Source organism: Psittacula echo (assembly GCF_963264785.1).
Source record: "Psittacula echo genome assembly, chromosome: 2".
Lineage (NCBI taxonomy): Eukaryota > Metazoa > Chordata > Aves > Psittaciformes > Psittacidae > Psittacula > Psittacula echo.
The window spans coordinates 10,695,093-10,718,607 of NC_137737.1; the positions used below are offsets into that span (position 1 = coordinate 10,695,093).

General features: G+C 43.0%; 1 protein-coding gene across 1 annotated transcript in view; it reads left to right on the top strand.

Moving 5' to 3' along the window:
* The window catches only part of EGFR (epidermal growth factor receptor), a gene marked incomplete at both ends in the record, with an annotated part of 152,112 nt that overhangs the window by 123,998 nt on the left and 4,599 nt on the right, over positions 1 to 23,515 (top strand). Inside the window, 11 exons of the mRNA XM_080611439.1 lie at positions 1,242 to 1,374; positions 2,770 to 2,869; positions 4,790 to 4,947; positions 10,381 to 10,416; positions 10,868 to 11,009; positions 12,722 to 12,844; positions 14,073 to 14,171; positions 17,250 to 17,435; positions 20,663 to 20,818; positions 21,704 to 21,779; positions 23,025 to 23,171. Coding sequence (XP_080467565.1) covers positions 1,242 to 1,374; positions 2,770 to 2,869; positions 4,790 to 4,947; positions 10,381 to 10,416; positions 10,868 to 11,009; positions 12,722 to 12,844; positions 14,073 to 14,171; positions 17,250 to 17,435; positions 20,663 to 20,818; positions 21,704 to 21,779; positions 23,025 to 23,171 — 1,356 coding nt within the window. The remainder of the gene's footprint in view (positions 1 to 1,241; positions 1,375 to 2,769; positions 2,870 to 4,789; positions 4,948 to 10,380; positions 10,417 to 10,867; positions 11,010 to 12,721; positions 12,845 to 14,072; positions 14,172 to 17,249; positions 17,436 to 20,662; positions 20,819 to 21,703; positions 21,780 to 23,024; positions 23,172 to 23,515) is intronic.

The window sequence follows — 23,515 nt, forward strand, 5'->3', positions numbered from 1 at the left end:
GAATTTGTTGTACTTTGGAAATTGATCAGAGGATCCTAGAATGGTTTAGGGAAGAGACCTTAAAGCTTACCCAGTTCCAACCCCCTGCCATGGGCAGGGACACCTTCCACTAGACCAGGTTGCTCCAAGCCCTGTCCAACCTGGCCTTCAACACGGCCAGGGGTGGGACAGCCACAGCTTCTCTGGGCACCCTGTGCCAGTGTCACCACCCATTGTAACTCTTTCTTCCTTATACCCAATCTAAATATGCGCTTTTAGAGTTTAAAACTGTTGTAAAACTGTCACTACAGGCCTTGTGAAGAGTTGTTATAAGCCCCCTTTAGGTATTGGAAGGCTTCAATAATGTCTCCCCAGAGCCTTCTCTTCTCCAGGCTGAACAACCTAAACTCTCTCAGCCTGTGCCCTGGTTTCGGCTGAGATAGAGTTAACTTTCTTCCCAGTAGCTGGTGCAGTGCTGTGTTTTGGATTAGTCTGAGAACAATGCTGATAACACACCGATGTTTTAGTTGTTGCTCTGTAGTGCTTGCTAAGTCAAGGACTCTTCAGTTTCCCATGCTGTGCCAGTGAGGAGTTGCACAAGAAGCCAGGAGGAAGCACAGCCAGGAGAGCTGACCTGAACTAGCCAAAGGGATATTCCATACCACAGCAGGTCATGCTAAGTGCAGAAACTGGAGGGAGTTGGCCAGGAGGCTCTGATTGCTGCTCAGGGATGAGCTGGGTCAGCGGGTGGTGAGCCATTGTATTGCGCATCACCTGCCTGTCTTGGGGTTTATTTCTGTCTGTGGTCTCCCTTTTCTTTGCAATTACTACTGCTATTATTATTATTATTACTATTATTATATTTCAATTATTAACCTGTTCTTATTGCAGCCCATGTGTTTTACTTTTTTTCCAGTTCTCCTCCCTATCACACAGGGGGTTGTGAGTGAGCAAGTGGCTGCATGGTCCTTAGTTGCCTGCTGGGGTTAAACCACAATAGTCTGGTACTGGTTTAGCTTTATTATACAGCTGTTAAGCTGTCACAGAAGAGTTCATTCCGATTTTGAAAGGCCAGAAATCACTCTTAATTTCAGGCTTTGGAAATTAAGAGAATTATGATTACTCCTTTTCCACACTGCCAGGACCATTCATGTCTGCTTTGGAACAGATTGGAGAAACCGGTCAGGATAGAGTCACTGGCAGTGATTTTTTTGCCCTCTCTCCTCCCTTGATGTTCATGGCTTTTCTTGTTTCTCTCCCAGCTGCTGCCAGACATGTTTGTGACCCCCTGTGCTCAGATGTGGGCTGCTGGGGCCCAGGGCCCTTCCACTGCTTCTCCTGCAGGTTTTTCGATCGCCAAAAGGAGTGTGTGAAACAGTGCAACATCCTGCAAGGGTAAGGTGTCTGATATGATTCAGGGGTTTTAGAGCTTAAAGCGCATCGTAACTAGAAAGAAATCAAAAAATAGGGTCTCTGGCTACATGGGATTTCACCAGCTTTGCAGAGATTTTGTGTGAGCACAGGACCTGAGGTACCTCTTCTTCCCCATGCAGCATTGCTTAGGATTTTGCTTCTGCCAAGAAAATATCCCCTTAAGCCATGAGGAGACTATCTGGAGGCCCAGGGGGACTAAGCCTTGCATTTCTTTCCCATAAGAAATAATGGACCTTAAAGCCCCAATGAAAATCCGAGCTATACCTGTCATATCTAGCACATCAAGTGAGAACCAGAGCCATTTGGTGTCACTGTGAGCTCAGCTGCCCCCAGAGCCAGGGCTTCACCATGTGGTAGGCTTCCTTATTGCAAAGGGACTCATATTTGTTCAGATGAGCAGCTTGCCCCTGTAGTTTGCAGTTACAGTCAAGGGAGAATGAACTTGCATCTGCAAAAGCACTAGGAGCAGCAGTTTCAGGCAAAATTACTGCTGCAGCCTCACTGAGGCCGAGGAAAACACATCACTGCCTGTGCGTCAGGGCTCCGGCTGTTTCCAGGCAGTTCAACAGGTGATGTAGGCAGGAAAGGCATGTCTAGCACCAAAAATTACAGGGATATTTTTAATGAACCTCTCCAAGTTTGGCTTCCAAAAACCATGAGTATTAAGCAAGTACTTGACAGGGCACTGGTGCCCCTGATGATTGTATTTCTCTAGCAGCTTGCAGTTAGAAGCTGGTTTTTTTGTCAGTGAATTCCCGCCAGCAGCTATTATGACCTGAAGGGCAGATCTGGGCATTTTTTGTGTCAAATGATGGGTAGATTTAGTTTAATTAATAACACCATTACTTGAAGTGGAACAGCTTTATTGCTATTGAAACCATCTGTTCCCAACTTTCATATTTTAATGATTCATTGTGTGTTGTAGTGAGGGCATGAATTTAATTATCAGTGCTTTGCTGTTTAACTTCCCTAATTATTATTTGGAGCCTTGGAATCACTTGAACTGTTTTTGCTGATCTCTTTGCATCACTACCATTTAAAAGCCTTTGGAAATCATTGTGAATATTCTGTGTTGTTAGCTTAAAAGGGAAAGTAAACTGATCTGTAGTGTGCAATCTGGAGTGCAGTGTGTTTCACCGTCAACCAAATGTCCCTTACTCTTACCTCCCCTTAGCTGAACTAAGCAAGTGCTAGTGGTGTAGCCAGGAGGGTCCCCCTGTACCTCCTCCTGTCTCAGCACTATCATCCCAATCTATTTAAGCTGGAAAAATCAGGAAAAGGGGAGATGAGCAGAGTTTATCACTCACTAATCAGCCTGCGGTTTTATTATTTCTTTCCTCCTTTCTTGTTTTCCAGGGAGCCAAGAGAGTTTGAAAGGGATTCCAAGTGCCTCCCCTGCCACCCTGAGTGCCTGGTGCAGAACTCCACCATGTACAACGCAACCTGCACTGGACCTGTAAGAGCAGATTCAGCTTAGCAAACCTGCACCTCAGACCATGTATTAATATGTATTCCATGTGCTGAGATAATCCTGAGGTCTCATTTACACCTCTTCAAGATAGAGATAAAAGAGGTTGGAAGTCAAGATTATGGGGCAGGGATGCAGAAACTGGAAAGGGAACCTTTTCTTTCTTATCATCTATCATATACATAATACAAAGTCCCAGGTATTGTTGGGCCTTTCTGTTTTGTGCCTTTTACAGAGAGAGCTAAAAAAGAGACTTACTTATGTGTGTGGTGATACATAACTTGGCAAGTATTTTAGGAACATGAAGCTAATGAAGTGCCAAGTTGGTGTGAACAAATTAAGTTCCCTTATTCAAAGGGAAAAAAACCTGCTTAAAGTAATGGATTAAACCAGTGGCCTTTTGCCTTTTTGAAAAGCAGTGCTAAAATTGTCATCAAGACCAAATGCTTACCAAAAACGATGCAGGAAGCAGTTTTTACTTAGAGCCATGTTCCCTCCTCTAACCGTGTTCCTACCTCTAGGAAATCACAGTAAATACCTATGTTAAAGTAATTGCAGGTGTAAATTATATTCAAAGAAAGGCAATCAAAACAATTTGATTTTCAAACTTGTTTAAATATTCCAAATTCAAACTTGTTTAAATATTCCAATTCATTCAAGCTGCTCCTACAGAAGTCAATGCAATGCAGTCTTGCTGGTCATCCAGTCTTCCTCAATTTTGTTGTTCTTTAATTTTAAGAACACTATTTTGTGTAATGAAATGTCCAGTTTGGCAACGGTACTAAATGATTTCTTTTTAATCAGATCAAACTAATACCTTGATTATAAAGCTCTAATTCTCTTCTATAGGGGCTAATTGAAACCAAGTCTCATGCTTCCATCACAGATCCTTCTCTGTGCTACTTAACCCAACTCCTTAAACACTTCTTGCTATTCTTCCCTGCAGCCATTGAGTGTTCAACCCTTGCCCATCATGAGTCTCAAGAGTCACTGCTCAGTAATGTGAAGCATTTCCATCTTCCCTTCTAGCTTAGACTACCATGGCCTCAGGGATATTATTAACATTATAAACTCCTGCAGGCAGTGACAGCCCTCTTGTTCCATATTTGCCCAGCACATAGAAATCAGTCTATTACAGTGGCCCTTAGACTTTACAGTAATTAAAATAATCTTCCTATAGCATGTCTTACTGTAGTCCCACTGTGGGTCAGGTCTGGTTTTCTCCGTAGTAGAATTTGACCCAGAATTGCTGGTTCCTCTGCTATAAAATACTTAGTGCATTCCTGGTGCTATTATAATCTAAATAAAAACATTTCAGCTAAAAATGGCTAAAGGCAATGCCTTTAAATACAAACTAAGTGCTTTTCAAAGTAAAAAAAAAACAACTTACAGACTCCTTGGGTTGTTTCCATTATCCCTTGCTTCTCCCTAACAAGTGAAAGAGCCCATGCTGAGAAACCAAGAAAATACTGATTTGAGGCCAGTACTTCAGGGAGGTGTCAGCAGGTCCAGGTCCATCGTTCTACATTGTGTGATGGTAGATTACAACAGGCTCAGCCAGGCCCTCTGCTTTTCAGCTTACCCTTTATCAAGATGTTACTAAGTTATTCCCCATTTCCAATGCAAAATGCAAGCTTTCCAACCAGGCAGAAGGCAGGGGCAAAAAAAGCAGCTGAAACTTAAGAAAATATTAAACATCAGGCTTAATTAAACGCTTCAAACATGAGGTACTACCTTTCATACGGTCCCTTACAAGAGAAATACTCGCAAGAATATCAGGTAGCAAGGTAATAAAACCAGATGATGCTGGAAACTTCCAGCGGTGAAAACCATTTAGATTTATCTTGTGAATTTCCTCCTCAATAGGCTGGTGTAAGGGCATTACAAACAAGCTGTTTCTCTTTGCAGGGCCCTGACAACTGCATGAAATGTGCCCATTTTATAGATGGCCCCCATTGCGTGAAATCTTGCCCGGCGGGAGTTCTGGGTGAGAATGACACCCTTGTCTGGAAATACGCCGATGGGAATGCTGTTTGCCAGCTCTGCCATCCAAACTGCACCCGGGGGTGAGTAAAAGATGGGGGGAAGAAATAGGGAAACAGCTTGAATTGCGCTCTTTTTCTTCCTGATGGACCCATTTCAAACAACTGAGAAGAAGAAAGGGAGTGAGAAAGGTCAGTACACAGGTAATGTAAGCAAAGCACAGTGGGCTTTGTAAATAGGCAAAGTTCAGTGACACTTCATCTTTACACAGAAGGCAAAAAAGAAAAACAGGGTTTTAGGGGTTTGGAACATGTTTGTTTGTTGATTTAAATAGGAAATGCCCTGGAATTTACGGAGCTCCTCACCAGTGATGCATTTTTCGGTTCTCTTCCCACCTGGCTTGGCACTGGGTCCTCTGGTTTTGGGAGGATCATCAGTGACATCTGGTGGATGCTGAGCTCCCGGGGACCATTTTTCTCTGCACCTTTCATTTTTTAAGAGGGAAATCCCCGTGGGGTACCACAGCGGTTTTCTATTTTTCCATCTTCCCAGATGCTAGCTCTTGGTCTGAGTTTAAAGCCTTGCTTGCCTCCTGAATGTCACTTCGTTAATGGGCATCACAGTAAACCAAATCTGTATAAACCATTTTTGTCCTCATTTGGGGGCATGCTTAAACTGCCACCTGTAATGAGCTGTAAATTGAACTTGTATTTAATCTACATGACAATAAGTAACAACTATCTCCTCTCCTGGTTTCCAACCTGCAAAGGACATGGGATGTTCAATAAAAGGTTTTAGGGATTGAGACTTGGTTGTTTTGACTGCGATGCTTTCAAAGAAAAAAGCACCTATGTTTGGTGTCTTATCCTCTACAGGCCCTTTCCCTGTACCCTGCAGGTCTGTCTGATCCCAGATCCTCCTGTAATATACCTGTAATACTTGTTGCAAGAGAGAAGTTATAACATATTCAGACGAACCATGATCCCGTTGTACATTACCTAATTCAACTGCCAGGTCATCAAAGAAGAGAGTGGCCAGGCGCCTGCTGTCATGGAGAAAAGGGTTAAGCCAACAAGTATCACCCTTTCCTAGTGATCTGTTCTTCAGATGGTAGCTTTAACAGCCACGTGGGTTTGCTGTGATTTACAGCAGTGCCCCCTCTTTTTTGTTATAGTCGCAGGCAAGGCTTATCAGGCTTCCCATCACGCACCTGAGAACAAATGATCTCAGTTGAAGCAGGATCTTAATAACTTTACTCTTTATTAATGACCTCAGTAGTGCCTACTGATACAAACTGGCCACAGTGATCCAATATCCTTCTTCTAAGTGGCCACATCAAAATACAGCATAATGGGTAACCACATCTGAACAAGGCTTTCCACTGTGCAGCCTCAGTAGTGAGATCAAACACTAGACTCGAATGAATGCAAACTTGGAGAACATAATCTGCCAGACGTGCATGTAGTGAGGAGCCATGTGGTGGCTCTTTGTGCACAACCAAGTCCCAGAGCAGACTTCATCAGAAAAGTCAATTCCTGCCTGGCTTTAGCAGACGATGGGAGTACCACAGGAATATGTTGGGAGATGGGGGTAAAGAGATGTATTTTAAATTAGGGGTACTCAGCATATGGCTCAGCGTATTTAACCCTGTTATTTAAGGCAGAACATAGAAAGTAGTATGAATGCATGGAAGAACTGGGCTAAGTTTGCTGCAGTTATATTGTGGACATGTTCAATGGTCCTGTTCAAGTTGCTGCCCAAATGTGGCAGAAGAAATAGACTGTATCCCTGAAGGGCTCAGGAGAACTAGAAGAGGGTTATGTTGCTATATTTGCTTTACAGAGGGAACATGTGAGGCCAATGGCATTGATGGGTAGGGAGCCAGTTTCAGAGATGTAATGTGGGAATGTGCGGTCTGGCACAGCATTGTCCCCTTGAAGGCAGTCAATCAGTAATGCCGCTTACTTCTCTTCACGCCTTTCCCTTGTGCTGCGGGAATGGGATGTGATCAGCAGTGGGTGGAAAACATCTGTCTCACAGTTTTCGAATCCTTAGAAACCACGGTCAGCGATTTCTGCATGACCAGAAAACAGCAACTTTTTTCTGTCCCTGTCCGATTTCGTGGCTACAGCCCACAAAATCTTATCAGCATGATTAAGTGTGCTGGCTTCAGGAGTCATGCAAGTAAGGGTTTCCAGGATCTGGCTCTTATTTTCCTTATTTGAAGAAGCTGCAAGTAAAGAGGACTGCTCTTCCCGGCTGAGCTTTGTCGTGAACTTTGGTTTTTTTACTTAGGTGTGCTGAGTGGTAATGCTTCTCTTCTTCTGTATCACTGTGAAGAACCCCATCTAGTCTCGTCTTCTTTGCTGAGTCATTTTCTCAGCCTTCATTAGAAAACAGAATGGAAGAAGTTTTCTCCTGCTCAGCCCGAAAGATCCCTTCTCTCCCATTTCTCCTGTAATCTCTTGGGGATTTTGTACAAGCTTCCTTTTTCTCTGCCTCTAGTACAGCTAAGAAAATATGCTCTGATAAAGAGAGCAACATTCCAAAAGCCTGGGAATTGTTCAGTTTATAACTCAAGCAACTAATGACACACACCAGCTTAATTAATCAGCTCGGTGCTGAAGGATTTGGTTTTCCTTTGCCACTCTCCCAGTGTACAGGAATTCAATTCAGCCACAGCCACTGGGGTCGAAGAGCAAGGAGGAAAGAAACCACCACTGTGGTTAATAGCACTGGCTGATGCATTCAGCCTCCACAGTCACTACCAACACTATGTGCCTCACCAGTCTTCATGTTAGACACCAGGGGATTTTAGGAGGGGGTGTGAGAAAGCAGCTGTGGGGGATGAGAGGGAAGGTTACTGCAGCACAGCACATATGTGATGCCTTTGTCACATTCTGGAGGTTAATGAGAAAGAAAGGGCGGAGAAAGGTTCTTGTAAGGCTTTAAAAAGCCCAATGACTTTCAATTTCTTTTATGACTGTGGAGTAACTTAGGCTGTTATAGTCCTCTCTGAAAGGCCATAAATCAGAGCAACCTGGCTTACATCAAATTAGGAACGATGGGTCGAGGAGAAAGTTGTTAAAATCTTGATGGGTTTGGGAAATAAATAGCTATGTCTGTACTGGGACAAGTAATATTTACGTAGATAGATGGAATGCTGAGTTCAGGATGCACTGTTTTTCCAGGACTGTACACAGCACTAATTTTCCAATAAGTAGAGAAATATTTCAGAGACTACAACCACTGCTAGGTTCCATCTGATATATCCGTAAGGTCTTGAGGCAGTTTATAACACAAGGTCACATTTCTCATTTTGGTTTCTGTAAGCAAAAGAAAAATGATTCAGGAATGGAAAAAGTGATTGTTTAGATTCCATAAAACCTGAGTTACTTATGTTGGATGTCATCATAAAATTCCACAGTAAGAAAGATGGTTATGTTTAGTCCTGGATGGATATTTTTCATAGGCTTTGTTTCTTCTTAGACTTGTGAAATGAATCAGAAAATCACATGGGACTTGAAAAGCACAAGCCGATCTGTCATTTTCTTCCCAAACACCTTTTTACTTTATCCCACTAGACTTGATATTGATGGGTTTGTGTGGGAAATAATTTATAAAGAGAAGGGGACAGATGAAAATCTACGCTTCTCCTGCTTCTACTTTCTGGTGTAGGGAAATAACTGGTTGGTCATTCCTCAGACTGTAGATACTATCTCCTCAAGCCATTTTTTTTACTGTAAGGAAGCAAATAGAGGACTTGCCATTGTAAAGGAGCATGGCAAACCAGAACTTCTAGGAAAAGAGACTTTAAAGGACCACAGTCACATTCTGGAATAAAGTGAGGTCTTTTAAATTCAACATCCTTATGTGCAAGCTGCTCATACGTTGTTGCCTTAGCATGTAGAAATTCATACCTGGGTGGTAGAGCATGAATGGGATGAGGTCTTGGGTCCTAGATCAGTTTTCTGTTGAGCACCCAAATAGAGAAGTCCGGTGTAGAGTGAGATGCATCTCCTGTGACTATAAGCAAGCTCATGGCTCTGTGCTACATGTGCAGCCTCTCCAAGCACGTGCTTAGTTACACAACTGAGCAAACAACCCAAGCTGTAGGCAGACAGGGAACACTAACAAAGCTGGGCGCCCGGGATCCGGCAACCAGTATGTACAGCACTTCCAGCATGTCCAGGACACCAGGATGCACATTCTTGCATGGGAGCCCAGTGAACTCACAAGACCTTCCAGATGCTGGGTTTTGGAGCATTGCGTTGGCCCAGAAACAAGGCGAATACATGAGGGAAGATCAGAGTAATGAAAAGAAACAAACAAAAACACAATAAAATGAGTAGTTACTTCACCTCTTCCTCCCCTAGACCTAGAACAAGTTATGAGATAAGATCTCCACCTCTACCTGCCATTTTGGAAACCTTCTGGTTTCTCCTCTCAGCAAAAGGGAATGCGGAGCAGCTTTTCTGGCACAGGTTTACTCCTTACCCTGTCTTTGACCTCCTCTGGAGTTGGTTTCGGATGATCCATTTTCTTTAAGTCAGCGCAGGGAGCGGATACCACAAACTGGACTTTTCTTCTTGCTGTGTTCTGCATTTCAGAGGTGATGTAACCCTCTCTGTAATGCTATTCTTGCTCGGTAGATACCACAAAGACCACAGTTCCCAAGAAGAGCGTACATCTTGTAGCCCAGCAGCATTTAGGGAATGCATGGTGCCTTTCACACCCATTAGACCATCAAGTGAATGCAGTCACTGTGTTTTCATCTGTATTGTTTTCTGCATTTGGGCTGCCAAAATGAATTTCATTTTAAACTCAAATGGAGGGTGAATGTCTTGTTAGTAAAGTTTCTGGCTGTCTGGATAACTCTTGTTCCTGTTTACACTTTCAACATCAGACCTTAGATGCTGAAATAAAATTATACCAACAAACTGTAGCTGAAGGGGGTGCTGTCAAATCCTGTTTCCTGATGGGACTGTGTACCTCCTACCCAAGTTCTCCATTGCAACAGAAAGTCTGGAAACTGGAATCTTCTACTTATCAAGAAACAAGGATCATGCAGAAAGGTCTGCAGTGACACGTTTCCATGTGGCTTTCTGCATTTGTGCAGGAGAGAGGCTACTTCTGTCCTCCTCCATGGTCAGCCCTAAGCTTCTGCGCTAGTACAGGTGTCCAAGCACAGCAGCAAGTCCATGAATTTGTGTATCTATGACACCCCCCACATGACATTCATGTGGTTGAATATCATTCTACCACATGATATAAAGTTGGTTTAAAATATTCTTCAAACTGAGTATGAAGCTATAACTGTACCTCTAGATAAAAGATTTTGGAGCAGGGCCATTGACTGATGTTTAATAGAGAGTATAACTGTTATAAATTCCAGTGTTAATACTTGGACTGCTCTGAAACACAAACTTTTCAATCAGTAGGACTTTTCTTAGTTGGAATTATAGAATTATGTATGCCTGAGCTAATACATTTGTGATGTTCATTTGTTTTTACAGGTGCAAAGGGCCAGGTCTTGAAGGCTGTCCAAATGGGTGAGTATTTAATCTGCTACAATTAACGACAGAGCTGGAAAGAATGCATGCATGTTTCCATTTCCATGCTGGACACTGCAAGGCTGGGACTAAAGTTAAGTCTTCAGCTCTGTACAGGGAAGTGACAGATGAGAGCAGAGAAAAATGAGTTAAAGAACTGAGAAATATTCTTACTGGCACAAGACTCCAAAACCTCATTCTGCTTAGCTTGCTTGTCAAGGTGAGACCTGGGATCTTACTGGAGAAGAAAAGGAGGAGCTAGAAAAAGAAAGGATTAAAGGCTAGTGGCAGAGAGATATTTAGGATTGATATGGTTACCTGCATTACAGGGGATTCATCTCGAAAAGGGTTAAGCGGATGTCCAGAGCGTGTGTTTAATCAAAACCTAGGGCTTTTTAAATCTTACACCTAAGCATTATTTTGTCTTTCTGCATTCCCTTATTTCCTGCAGCTCCAAAATCCCATCTATCGCAGCGGGTGTTGTTGGAGGGCTCCTGTGCTTGGTAGTGGTCGGCTTGGGCATCGGCCTTTACTTGCGGAGGCGCCACATCGTCAGAAAGAGGACCCTGCGCCGGCTGCTGCAGGAGAGGGAGGTGAGCGCTGCCGGCATGGCACAGTGGCAACACCGGCTGTTTTACCTGCTTTAACGGGTGCCAGCCTGCTCATACTGAGAGCTAAAGCACCATACATCTGCCTTGTAACTCAACAAGCCCTTGGGTTGGCGAACATGGTGTCTGCCTCAGGAAAGAGGCGATGGGCATCTAACACCTTCTCACTTAATCTGAAGTCTCATCCCTCGGGATATAATTTTTAAAAGCTTTAGGGGTTTTAGATGTCTAAATACCAAGGAAAATCATTGAGAATGTCTACTTGGAAAAAACTATACCTTCAGGGTGAGGTGCAGTGTGTTTGCTGATCCATGGCACCTTGCTGTGTAGACTCTCAGCCTTGAATAGTTTCTACCTCCAGACAATTCTTGAGGGTGCTGTGGCAACTTGGGTGCTTTCGAGAATTCTCCCCCCTTGATGAGACACACATCTCATTTCTTCAGAAAGAAATGAGAGAGAAAGAAGAGGAGGGAAAGGAACTGAGGAAGTGTTTGTGTCTTGTCTTTGGTTTGCTTTTAGCATGAAAACCCCACAGAGCCATCAAAGTGGATGGTTCACGCTGTTGGGCACAAACAGGGTTCCTACACTGCTTTTTGTTTTCTGCATGGTTTTGTGTGTGTTGCAGCATCACCCTCTGGGTACCTCACATATAAACCAGCAAAATTCATTGTCCTGGATTAAAGCCACTCTTTTATAATTAGCCCCCTTCTTTTTCTAGTTCGGTCCTAGTAAATCATTAGCAAATTGTATTTAGCATATGCTAAAAGCCCAGTTGCAGCTCCTTTCTGTGCTCACTGGCTTCACAGAGTCAGCTGCTGAAATCCTTAAAGTCAAAGCTGTGCTGCTTTTAATGCACTACCTCACAATATTTTACATACCACTGTATTCTACAGTTGTAATAGCAGAGTTCAGTTTGTGCTCAGTTCTTATTGTACTCCCTGTACTCCTCAAAATGACAATATTTCATCCAAGCAGAAAGGTTGCTGGCCCACTAAAATCTGATTGTATCCAGCTAAATATGGTTTTGTTCAAAGGTAAGGAAAAAGAAGCAGCACAAAGGGAAAATGCTGACTTGTGCATCAAAAAAGTTTTAAATACCTCTGTTTGGAAGGCATTACTGCTGTTTGGTAATGAGGCCTAGACCAAATTTATAAAACCTTGATAGTAAATTCACCATCTCCTTTGTTATTGACAGAAGAATCACTCTCAGAGTTCCAGTTGGCACTTGTAAACCCTGCAGTCTGGGAGAGCCACTGGTACCACGGGAATTCCACCCAGTTAAACAAGAGCAGACCTGAATGGTTGTGGGTGATTCTTGCCCATTATTTAAAACATTTTAATAATTTATTCACAAATTCAAAAAACAAAAATCTTCTTTAGGATCTCTGGTAATTGCATGGTTCTTCTTGCCATGTGCTTTAGGGCTTTGAAGTCAAAGCCTTCATTTGAACAGTAGTATTCCCTCTTTCTCCTTCAAAATGGCAGTTGGCAATCTGTGATTGGTGTTACCTCTGAAATTTGGAGCAACTTGAGGTATTTATTGCTGCAAGTCAGAGTGGGGCTGTCTTCCTTGAAACTTCACATGGAATAAAACGTTTATTATTTTAAAGGAAGGATTTACTTGCTTTCCCGAAGCATGCAGTTTGCTCTCCTCCTAGACTGTATGTCCTTCTAACATCATCTTCTCTCTGCCCCAGCTTGTCGAACCACTGACACCCAGCGGGGAGGCACCAAACCAGGCTCATCTGAGAATTTTAAAGGAAACAGAATTTAAAAAGGTCAAAGTTTTAGGCTCTGGAGCTTTTGGCACTGTTTATAAGGTAAGATACACCTTAAGAGAAAAGGGGTGTTTCTCTTCCCATTCTCATCTTGCTCCCTTATGCAGAAGCCACCCAAACAGAGCATGAACTGGGAGTTGTCATCATTGTGATCACTAAACTAGATTTTATAGCATGTCTATATTGAATGGTGGAGAGATCAGTCATCATTAGTTGAGTTACAAATTGGGTAACATGGGAGGGTTTACATGATATTTTTCCAAGCCGTGCTGCTGAACCTGGAGAGCAAAGTTCTTAACTTAAAAACTACCACAGCCAAATACATCCTGTTGTGTTAGGAAAAAAACAGTCAGTTCAGTGCTAAGTCATTCTTCTATGTGGTCTGGGGTGTTGTTTTTATACTTGTCAATCTCTTTCATTAGAACTGATTCGGGTGTGTGGAAGTGTCTACACACCTTCAACTGTGTAGGTCCGCAGGGTTTTTTTTTTCTCTTGGTGTTTGTTTATCTTCTGTGTTTCTTATTCACCAAGTTCTACTTCTCTTTGCTTCTGTTATTCAGGATATGTGCCAGCAGTATTGAAATACAAGCTTTCATAGAACCATATCTCTCTTTATAAAGCTCTATATTCTGAAGCAGGCTTCCAGCTATGGCTAGGAACTTCTGAAGCTCAAATCCCATTAACCTCTGAAAATGCACAGAGTACCTATATTGCTATATTGCTGAGTACATCAGCAGTGTGTCTTCGCAGTGCCACGCTGTTCACCTGCTGCCTAAATGGCCTGCAGACACTGTAGATACAGAGCACTGAACCAGTCTGAAAGAAACCTACCTGCCACTGCATATATTTGTACAGTGTGGATGCCATCTTGTTGTCATGAGAAAATGCCAATTCTTTCATCCCAATATTTATAAATTGGAAATGGCAAGGTTTTGCACATACAGTTGCTGTGATGTGCTGATTAATTAGTTTTCCATCCACAAAAGTTGCTCTTTATGCATCTCTTGGGCTATTTATAGAGGAATGGAAATGAACATGGTGTTTTTTTCCAAAAAAGATACTGTAGAGGTGACTGAAAGAGAAATACCACTCCACTGACAGGATTTGTTAACACCCACAAGACTTTTTTTGCCTCTTTTTGTTGCCTGCCATGTCTTCCCATTGCTCTGAATATTTAAGTCCTCTCAGAAGATGTAAAAGGTGTATGTAATTGTGAGAATTAACCTGGTAGATATGAGACTGAGTAACTCTTTCTACTTCTTTTTGGTAGGGACTTTGGATCCCAGAAGGGGAGAAGGTTAAAATTCCTGTGGCTATTAAAGAGTTGAGAGAGGCTACCTCACCAAAAGCCAACAAGGAAATACTTGACGTAAGTTTTCATGTTTGTTTTGTCAAGTTGTCAGTGGTCTGTGATTTTTCCTCTGTAACAACTAAAGGGATTTCAGGATTTTGGGTGGGAAGAAATATTTTGCACCCAAAACTGAACTCTCTATCTAAAGTTCTGGGCTTTGAAGCCCAGTCTGTGGAATGCTTTTGTGTCTCATATGAACCCTGTGCTCACAGGTGTAATACTGCTGGGGTAGCACCTATGGAGAGGTCAGGACCATACATTTACAGCCAATTCTGTTTTCTTTACTCTCACGTTTAGGCCTTAAACTGTGTCACATACATGTCACATACAGGGCAGTAAACGCAAGGACTGCATACTCTTCGGTGATATCAAAGTACTTCCTCTTTTCAAAGTTTCTGTAGCGTATCTCAACGTTATCTTTTCTTTTCCTTTGAATTAGGACACTTAACAAAAGCTCTTGCTTTTTTCAGTCCTGTTCATCTTTTAGATTATTTCATTGGTGGAATTCTGTCTATATTTCAGATGAAAATTTAAAAAAAAATACAAAACCAGTCAAAAGAAGTCAGAGGGATGACTCAAATCTCCTCTCAAAACTGATTTTGCTACACAACCAACTATTCAAGGTCATTGAAACTTCGGAGATAATAAGATCCAATTAAAGATGATTTACCTTACAGAAACACGCTAGGTATAGAACAGGCACAGCAGCTTTAGCTCATATAATCCAGGCGAGCTCTCGCTAGCTTTATTAGGGTAGGGCTAATGCAGAAGATTGTTGTTGAATACCAAGCATACTTGGAGCAGGTTAGAGTGTACCGCGGAGATTTCCAAGATAAACAGTTGAAACAAAGGCCCACTTTAATGTCTTGGGCTACTTAGAGGGACCCACGACCGCACAATAGCTCCCTTCTGCTCCCTGCGAGGAGGCGGTGGCCTCTTTGACCTTGCACTATCAAATGTGATAGCCAGTGCCAAGGCTTGGACACTGTCTGAAAGCTGTGCGGCCCATACACCCACCCCACTCTTCAGCATCCCAGTTCTCAGCCCTCAGGTCAGCCCCACGCAGGCTGTGTGGCAGATGGGCAATAAGAACAGCTCCAGCTCTGCAGAGTTCCTGCTCTCCCCCCGCCTCCCCCACTAAAATGAATACAATATGGATCTGAATCCCAACAGGAAGCAAGGCAAGGAACAGATGCCCTTCGTCATTACGATGGCTTGGTTTGGAAGCCCAGGGAGATGAGCATGTTTTGCTCTCTGCTTATATCTGAACATCATATAATGGATTTGAAAGGTTCTTTACAAAATACTGCTGCAAATATCTCTGTAACTGAACAGCAGATTGTATTCTTGCTTTATCTTTCCTCAAGCTAGCCCACAGAACCAGTGCCCTCTCTGATAGAGGGTTGTTTTTCAGTGACCTGCTCACATCCTGCGGTAGGTTGAGGAGCAGTCATCTAGTTCTACTGGTGATCATCTTTAACCTTGCTGCCTGGAGGCCACTTTCATCCAAAACAAGGATACCAAATGCAGAATTAGCACCTCAGGAGAAGCTGCATTACATCATGTTTTGCTTAGGCTGGCAAGTCAAACAGCAATACCAAGGCCAGAAAGTATTGCTTAAGAATTGGGGTTGCTTATTTCTTGAACATCATTGCTTTAATAACTTTGTTTAATAATAGTTCTTACCAGCTACACAACTATGTGACATCTGTGGAAAGCTTGTTAGATGATGAGTAAAGTGCTATAGTATTTCTTCTCTTAAGCTCTTAGAGCAGATTTGTCCTTTCTATGCCACAGTAGTCTCTTCACTATGATTTTAGGCGTTGGGGGGTGCTGCTAGGTTAATGCTAAATCACCAAGGGGTGATTGGTTGGTGTCTGTCCAGATGCTGAGTTAAGATGCATGGAAAAATTCTCATTTCCCATTGTGTTGGTTTTCAATCAGATGGCTTTACAGATGTCTGAATGTGACATATTATAAATCAGACACAAAATCAGTTAAAAAATCCAAACAACTTCAGCTGTAATTTTTTCCCCAGTTGGAATCCATTCTTTGAGCTGGCACTTGACAGTGGATGTCAATATAAATACACATCTCAATTATCAATCCATAAGTAGTTTTTGCACACAAAAAACGTGACGTTGTGCTTTTTACCCCATGGCCATGTTAAAGGATTTGTTCAGTGTGTCCAGAGTGTACTTCACCAGCCTCTGAAGGAGCATCTCCCTTCCTACAGAGGAGCAAAGGGAAAGGACCAAAAGCTACGTAGGGTAAACCCAGGCTTGACAGAAGTTTTTCACATATTTATGAAGCTCAAACCCAAAATTCCAGTTGACCAAAGGGTTTATTATGCTTGGGCTCCCACATTATAAGTACATTCCGGGTATAATTTACATGGCTAAATGGGTCTGGAACAGCTTTTCCAATTGGGGGCATTTTCACCACATGTACTCAAGCCTCTGAAGAGGTGAACTGATTATTAGCCTGTTTGGTTTGACATCAGCTGAAGAACGTAATGATCAAGAAGAACATGGTCTCTTAAGAAGTCAAACTGTCAGTCACATCCTAGATGACACGTCTTGACTTTCTGGGTTAGCACAAACGTTGACAGAAGGGCAAAAGCCTCAAAATACTCATGCCCAGACAGTTTGGTGAAAAGATCTGTGAGGAGAAAAAGTTATATGACACATGTTCACGAGATGTGTTGCCATTGCAGTTGGGTGCTTAAAGTGATGAAATCCCATCAGTTTCCAGGTGATGTTTAGTTTATTAATTCTGCCTAGGTCTGCCAGTTTTGTCCCCAGGAGTTTGTGTCCAAAAAAAAGGATTTTGTGTCCTTGGTGTAACGGAAGTGGGAGCCTGGCTCTTCTGTGGCATCTCAGTGATGCTTCAGTTCAAAACCTGGACCTTCCACTGAGTACAAAAAACTCGGTTCACAGAGAGGGAAATAGAAGTATTTTGTATGTGACATGAGGCACAGAGTTTACGTTTAGTATTTTAGCAGCCTCTTGAATGACCAACTCATTTTAAACTCCCTCCAAATACACGTCATGCCAAAGGGAGTGTTTCACGTTGCTTTTTTTCCTTTCTTCTCAGGAAGCTTATGTGATGGCTAGTGTTGACAATCCTCATGTGTGCCGCTTGTTGGGAATCTGCCTCACTTCCACTGTCCAGCTCATCACACAACTGATGCCTTACGGTTGCCTCCTTGATTACATCCGAGAGCACAAGGACAACATCGGCTCCCAGTACCTTCTCAACTGGTGTGTGCAGATCGCAAAGGTGAGTGGACGGGCATACGTCCATATCAGCTAAAACTCACGCTATAACACAGAGATCTGACAGCACATAATGTATTTATTTACTTACCTGTCTCTGTAAATCTTTGTATTTCATCACGTGGTTTGTAGATACCTTATATGTGACAGTGAGAGGTTGCTTTGTCTAAAACGATTTACCATTTTCAAGCTGCTGAGCAAACCTTAACTATTCTTCAAAACGCTCCTAGACAGCGTAATATTATCACCAACAGATTTATGTCCAAACCAAACACCCCATAATGAAATTATAGTGTGTTTGAACAATGCTGTGGCAGGGAGTAGAATTTGGCAATTCCCATACCAAAATGCTGACTCCCATCAGTGGATTTCTTTGGACTGCGGCACGAGGCAAACAGTGCTGAGGCACTTTCTTGTGTGCCTCAGAGAATTTCAGGCTGAAATCTCTGAGGCCTGAGGATCAAAACTGCTGATTAATAAATACCAGCTCCATTCTAGCACAGGCTGGCTGTGACCAAAAGGCATTCAGGTATCTCAAGGCTTTTCTGTCATTTATATGCACTGAGTTGGTGCCTGTAATCTAATTGCAGTGACCATAGTGCCGAATAGAGGACTAATTATTACACTTGGCACTGTTTGCCAAAGAGGAGAGCAGCAAAGGAGGCTGAAGTACAGCCTCTTTTGCACTTAGCAGCAACATGCTGTGTTTGGAAGGTGATCAGCTGTTTACAGGCATGGAAGAATAGAGCAAAGCTAGCACAAAAAATGGGTTCAGTTTGTTGGAGATCCGTTGTGTAAGATGGCAGTGTCCGCAAAGCCCGGCTGATTTAATGCTCCTTATTTCAGGAATGCCAGTCTGTAAGCTAACCGCACACTTACAGCCTTATCGGTCCCTTGAGACCTTGTATACATCCCAGGCATGCCCGGCCGTGGTTTGCTTTCAGGAAACATGCTGAGGACCTCAGAAATGTATCCACCAAAAATACACAGAGCACATTTTTCATCTCAGTGTGTGTACTTCTTTACAGCATGCTCCACAGCAAATAAATTCTCATTTATGTGGCCACCTGGGATGTGAACTGCCTCTTTCTGACTCTTTTGCTCTCATTTTAAATCAATTACTGCTCTGTCCTGGATTCAGTCCCTTTGGAGGATGAGCTGGAGGCCACATTTCCCTCCTCCTCCTTGTTAATTTTTAAGGTGGCAAACTCAGTCCCCAGACTGATCCTTGGGGCATCGCTTGCCCTAAAGGTTGCCATTCACAATTGTTAGCTTCTGTTTCACTCTTTTTCATGTCGGTTCAACATTTGCCCATAGCAACCTCTACCCTCTCCAGCGATGCCTGACCTTCAACATACTCCTTTGTGCTGCTGCTCACTGAAGTTCTCCTCAAAGCACTCATAAATTCTGTGTTTGGCTTTTTCCCACCAATGTGTCTGGTGTTACTGCTCTGATAAAGTCGTGCCAGATTTTTGGACATTCTCTGACTCTTTAAAAATGTACTTTCAGAGGGGGGAAAAGATTGAAGCCAACGTATTTATGTCTGGTAACGAACCAGCAGGAGGCAAGTTCCCTGGGAAGCTTATTCTCATTCTGTTTTCACAGCTTTGAAATAAGTTTTCTTTGCATCTTTTACAAACATTATCTTCCACTGAGGTATGGAGTCTTGTCTTTCAGATGAGATGTTATGACAGAGCATAGGCGCTCCATGTGCAGAAGCACTGTGAAGTAACTCTTTGAACACATTGGTCTCATGCTTAATGATGAAAAATGACTTAAACCCCAGGCCTGCACACAATTAAATATCTGCTGAACATTCTAGATAAGCAGTTCAGTGTCTTCGTTGTGTGGTTATGTACGTGCACAGGCCTTTTAGCCATCAGCGTCTTGAAAAACTTAGTTTGAAACTGATATTCTGCCTTTCAGCAGCTTTGCCTCATAATAAGTCTGCAGCAAGATGTGTTTAGCAGGAGCTTTTTTGTCCTACTAGGGCTAGATTATGTGATTATTATTTCTTTTTTAAGATAGTCAGTTTTCTGTCGGCAGCTCGAGATGTTTTATTTCCAGAGCTCTGCTTGCTGGAGAACTATCTGTGTAATGAAATGCATGCTCGTAGTGGCATTGCTCCAGGTTGTTTGGGTGGTTTGTTTTGGCAACATCAGCAGCGCATGGGTGAAGTTCTGCTGAGGGACTCGGGTGGAGGATTCGATGGTGGTCCAGGTTAGCAGTGGGTTTAGGAAGGGGGGGAGGCTGGAAGGGAATTATTCCCTCCAGTGCTCTGTCATCTCATCAACACGATCATTTTGCTGTTAACTTTGTAGGTTACAAGCACTTTTTTATTAATTTCCTCTTCATAAAAATACAAGCACCAGCAAAAGCCTATGGACTGGGAATAATTGTGGTTAGATCTTGCAGGAAACTTAGAAATCATGAACTTTTTGATTCCATGCACCAAAAGACTGGTGTTGAAGGAAAGGGGAATAATCTCTGTGGTCAGAAACACAGCTGATCTATGCTTTAGAAGTCAAACCGGCACAGTTAGTCGTATTCTTCCTTGGGAGGCAGCTGTATCAAAAAAGCACGTATGCTATGGGAAACCCAGTTTAATCATGGGAGGCAGTGAAACTGCCTTTTCGAAGAAGAATGTGCCTTTTCAAAGAGGCATCTGAAAACAGATACAGCTCTGAGCTCAGCCATGAAGTGAAAGTTTTTACTGTTCTTTCCCCTTTTTCTCACATTTGCAGTGGGATACCTCATAGTTAGCAGGAAGAAGGTAGAGTATGCCACAGTAAGGCACAATATCTGCAGCTTTGAATGAATAATGTCTAAATACTCTCTGTAGGGTTGGTCTATGTGCATGTGGAAGGTGACAGTTAAACTCTGTACTATACTCTCCTGAAGTCACTGGGGTTGCACAAGTGCAGCTGCAAAAAGAGTTATTTGAAAGTCTTATGAGGAACTTCATCGCCTGCTGCATATATACTTGCTACTGTCTCTTTTTTTCTTCATCAATTCACCGGTGCGTGGACCCACAAAAAACGTTCCTGGAGGATAACAGTTATTTCTCAGTATAACTGTCCTCACCCTGCAATAAGCATCACATACATTGAAACAGGAGACCTTTTTCTGAAGGTGGGATAGATTACCACATGTCCATGGTGGGTGCACTCACTTGTTTGCACATCCAAGCCCAAAGCGTGTGATGCCCACCAACAGTCTGTTTTATTGCAGGGAATGAACTATTTGGAGGAGCGTCGCCTGGTGCACCGTGACCTTGCTGCCAGGAACGTCCTTGTTAAGACTCCTCAACACGTGAAAATCACAGACTTTGGGCTGGCAAAGCTGCTCGGTGCTGACGAGAAGGAGTATCACGCCGAGGGAGGCAAGGTAAAGCGCATCGGAGAATGGGCCTCTGCTGTGCGTTCGTCGGTGTTTGTGCTTGTGCACAAGACTTGAACATGGGGGGGGGGGGGGAAGAAAGAGAGTGTGTTTTTCACAGCACTCAGCTGCTGTCTCAGCATGCTGCCTTTGAAGCCTGAGGAAGCCCTCTGAAATCAGCCGAAGCAGTGTCAGGCCAGTGGGACTGCAGTGGGAGCGGAGGTAGCAGAGCAGTGAATGCTTTTGAAATTCCCACCCAGAATGTCTGGGAAAAAGCAAGATTATTAAAAAAAACATTAAAGAGGAGGAAAAAAGAAAAAAAGCGTGGCTGAATTCATCCGTGTAGCCAACACCAATAATGCTGTGCAGTTGAGGAAGAGAAAGGGAATGCTGTGTATTTATAGCAGAAGAAAGACCTGTCAGACTTGGTTCAACACGCTTTCGTGTTGTACTGCGTGCTGATGGAGGGAATGCGTCCTGCTGAGAAATTAAAGAGAAGCTGCTTGCAAATATTGCAGAGACCGTAAATGGAAACCATATGAGTGCAGATCAGTCTTTGTCAGGCTCTACAGCCTGAGATTGGATTTGTGTCCTGTTGTGATAGAGGGTTAACAAAATAGTAATCTGACCATTAGAAGTATTGCAAAACTAATTTGGAAGAGAGATTTCCAATATGCCTGATATTTCACAAGTTCCCAGCGTCAACATAGTTAATGAAAATAATAATAAGAGACTCAAAAGTTCCCTGCTCTACTGCTCAGAGATAGTTGTGTGTTGTAGCTGGTTGGGTTTTCACTTCTGTAACCAAACTGTAGGTTTACACACCACCTGGTGGTAAATATCCCTCATAAATTTTGGGCCAGCCTCTTAAGGCTTGCTTGTGAATTTTCCTAGGTTCCTATTAAATGGATGGCCTTGGAGTCAATTTTACATCGGATTTACACTCATCAAAGCGATGTCTGGAGTTACGGTGAGTCTCAAACCAGTTACAGTTACTGCAAATGGGTTGGAAAATTGCAGGATTTGCTAGTGACTCTACGCAGACCTTTTTCATTCCCATTATGAGAATACTGAGAGATTAAACATAAACAGTGATCCCAAAACTATTAAACAAAGTAAAAGTCCCATGAAATCACATGCTAGTGAGGTGTAAGATGTTTTGGAGAGAATGCTTTCAGATGATGAGCCCTTCCCCTGAAAGGATCTGCAGGTAAGAGACTGCTCCATTTGCTGAAGTTCTCCTGATGCTTTTCTTCAGCAGCTTCACATGAAATATAACTTGGCTAACAGGAAAGCCACATAACTAGAGGGAGGAGCTAAAAGCAGTGGCCACACTGTTGGTCAGTGTCAATCAGTGTCACTCTGCTGTGGCCTAAAATGCTTGTGCTGTCTTGGTATTGAAAGGACAACGCTAAAAGGGAAGTAAAGTAAAAACCTCCTTAGAGAGGTTTATATACCAGTTTTACATTTGGTATAGCTCATCAGCCAGCTTGAAAGAAAAAGGAGCAGAAAGGAAACTTTTCAGAGTATCTTATTACAAAATTTCCACTCCATGGGCTCTTATATTCCTGGAAAATACTCAATGCAGATGGTCAGATCCTGTATCCTTTCAGGAGAAGTACGGCCTCTGGTCCTTTTAATCCATTTATATATCTTGGCATCCAAAATCTTGTTTTGTATCCTAAGCTACCAGACAATCACAACAGCTACATCACAAGAGTACACGGTATGTCAGCAGATGACATTGGGGCAGCTGGTTTACACATCTTTCGAAAACTGCTCTTGCTGGTCTCCAGAGAGATCGATTGTTTTTAAACAAAAAGGCAACTTAGATTTTCAAACAAAAAGACAAACTTACTCCAGCCACCTGCTGGGATGGAGTCAGGAGGCAGTAACCTGCATTTCCTCTGCGGGGCTGGGAAGTTGGTGGGATGTTGAATACTGAGATAGTAGCTGAGATTATAAAAAAGAAAGGGGGGAAGGAGGGGAAAGAGAGGCAAAACCCAAAACCTTAAAGGGAAGCAGGGTGATTTCAACCTGTTTTATAAATTTGTCTCTTTATAAAATCATGGTAGAAAATGTTTTTCCCTGGGTGGGGCTCTGGCAATGCAGTGCCCCTGTGAGAGCTCTCTCTGCTCACCACCCCTCTGCACCCAAGCCTAGTAACCTGGCTCCTGGCAAAGCCTCTCTCATGGTCTTCTCTTCCCCCTTGCAGGTGTGACAGTTTGGGAGCTGATGACGTTTGGGTCCAAGCCATACGAAGGGATCCCCGCCAGTGAGATCTCCTCTGTCTTGGAGAAGGGCGAGCGCTTGCCCCAGCCCCCCATCTGCACCATCGACGTGTACATGATCATGGTCAAATGTGAGTTCCCATTTGGGGTTGTGGGTGCTCACCTAAGTTGCATAAGTAGCACAATTGCCCTCATTACGTAGTATTTGTATATGCTGTGTTCTTGATGATGGCACAGGGTTATGTGATAGGAGTGATGACACCAGTGTACCTGTGCCTGGAGTGTTAGCTACGAGTACGGATATGGTTTCATTAGTCACTGTTTCAAACAATTGATGCTGTTTTCACCATTCACACCACTGTCTGATAGTCAATTACTTTAGACTGATACTGCCAGGCAGTATGCTTTAGCATAGCACAACCCACTGTACTTGATACTCTGGTTTTGTATGTCTAGAAAATAAAATCAACACTGC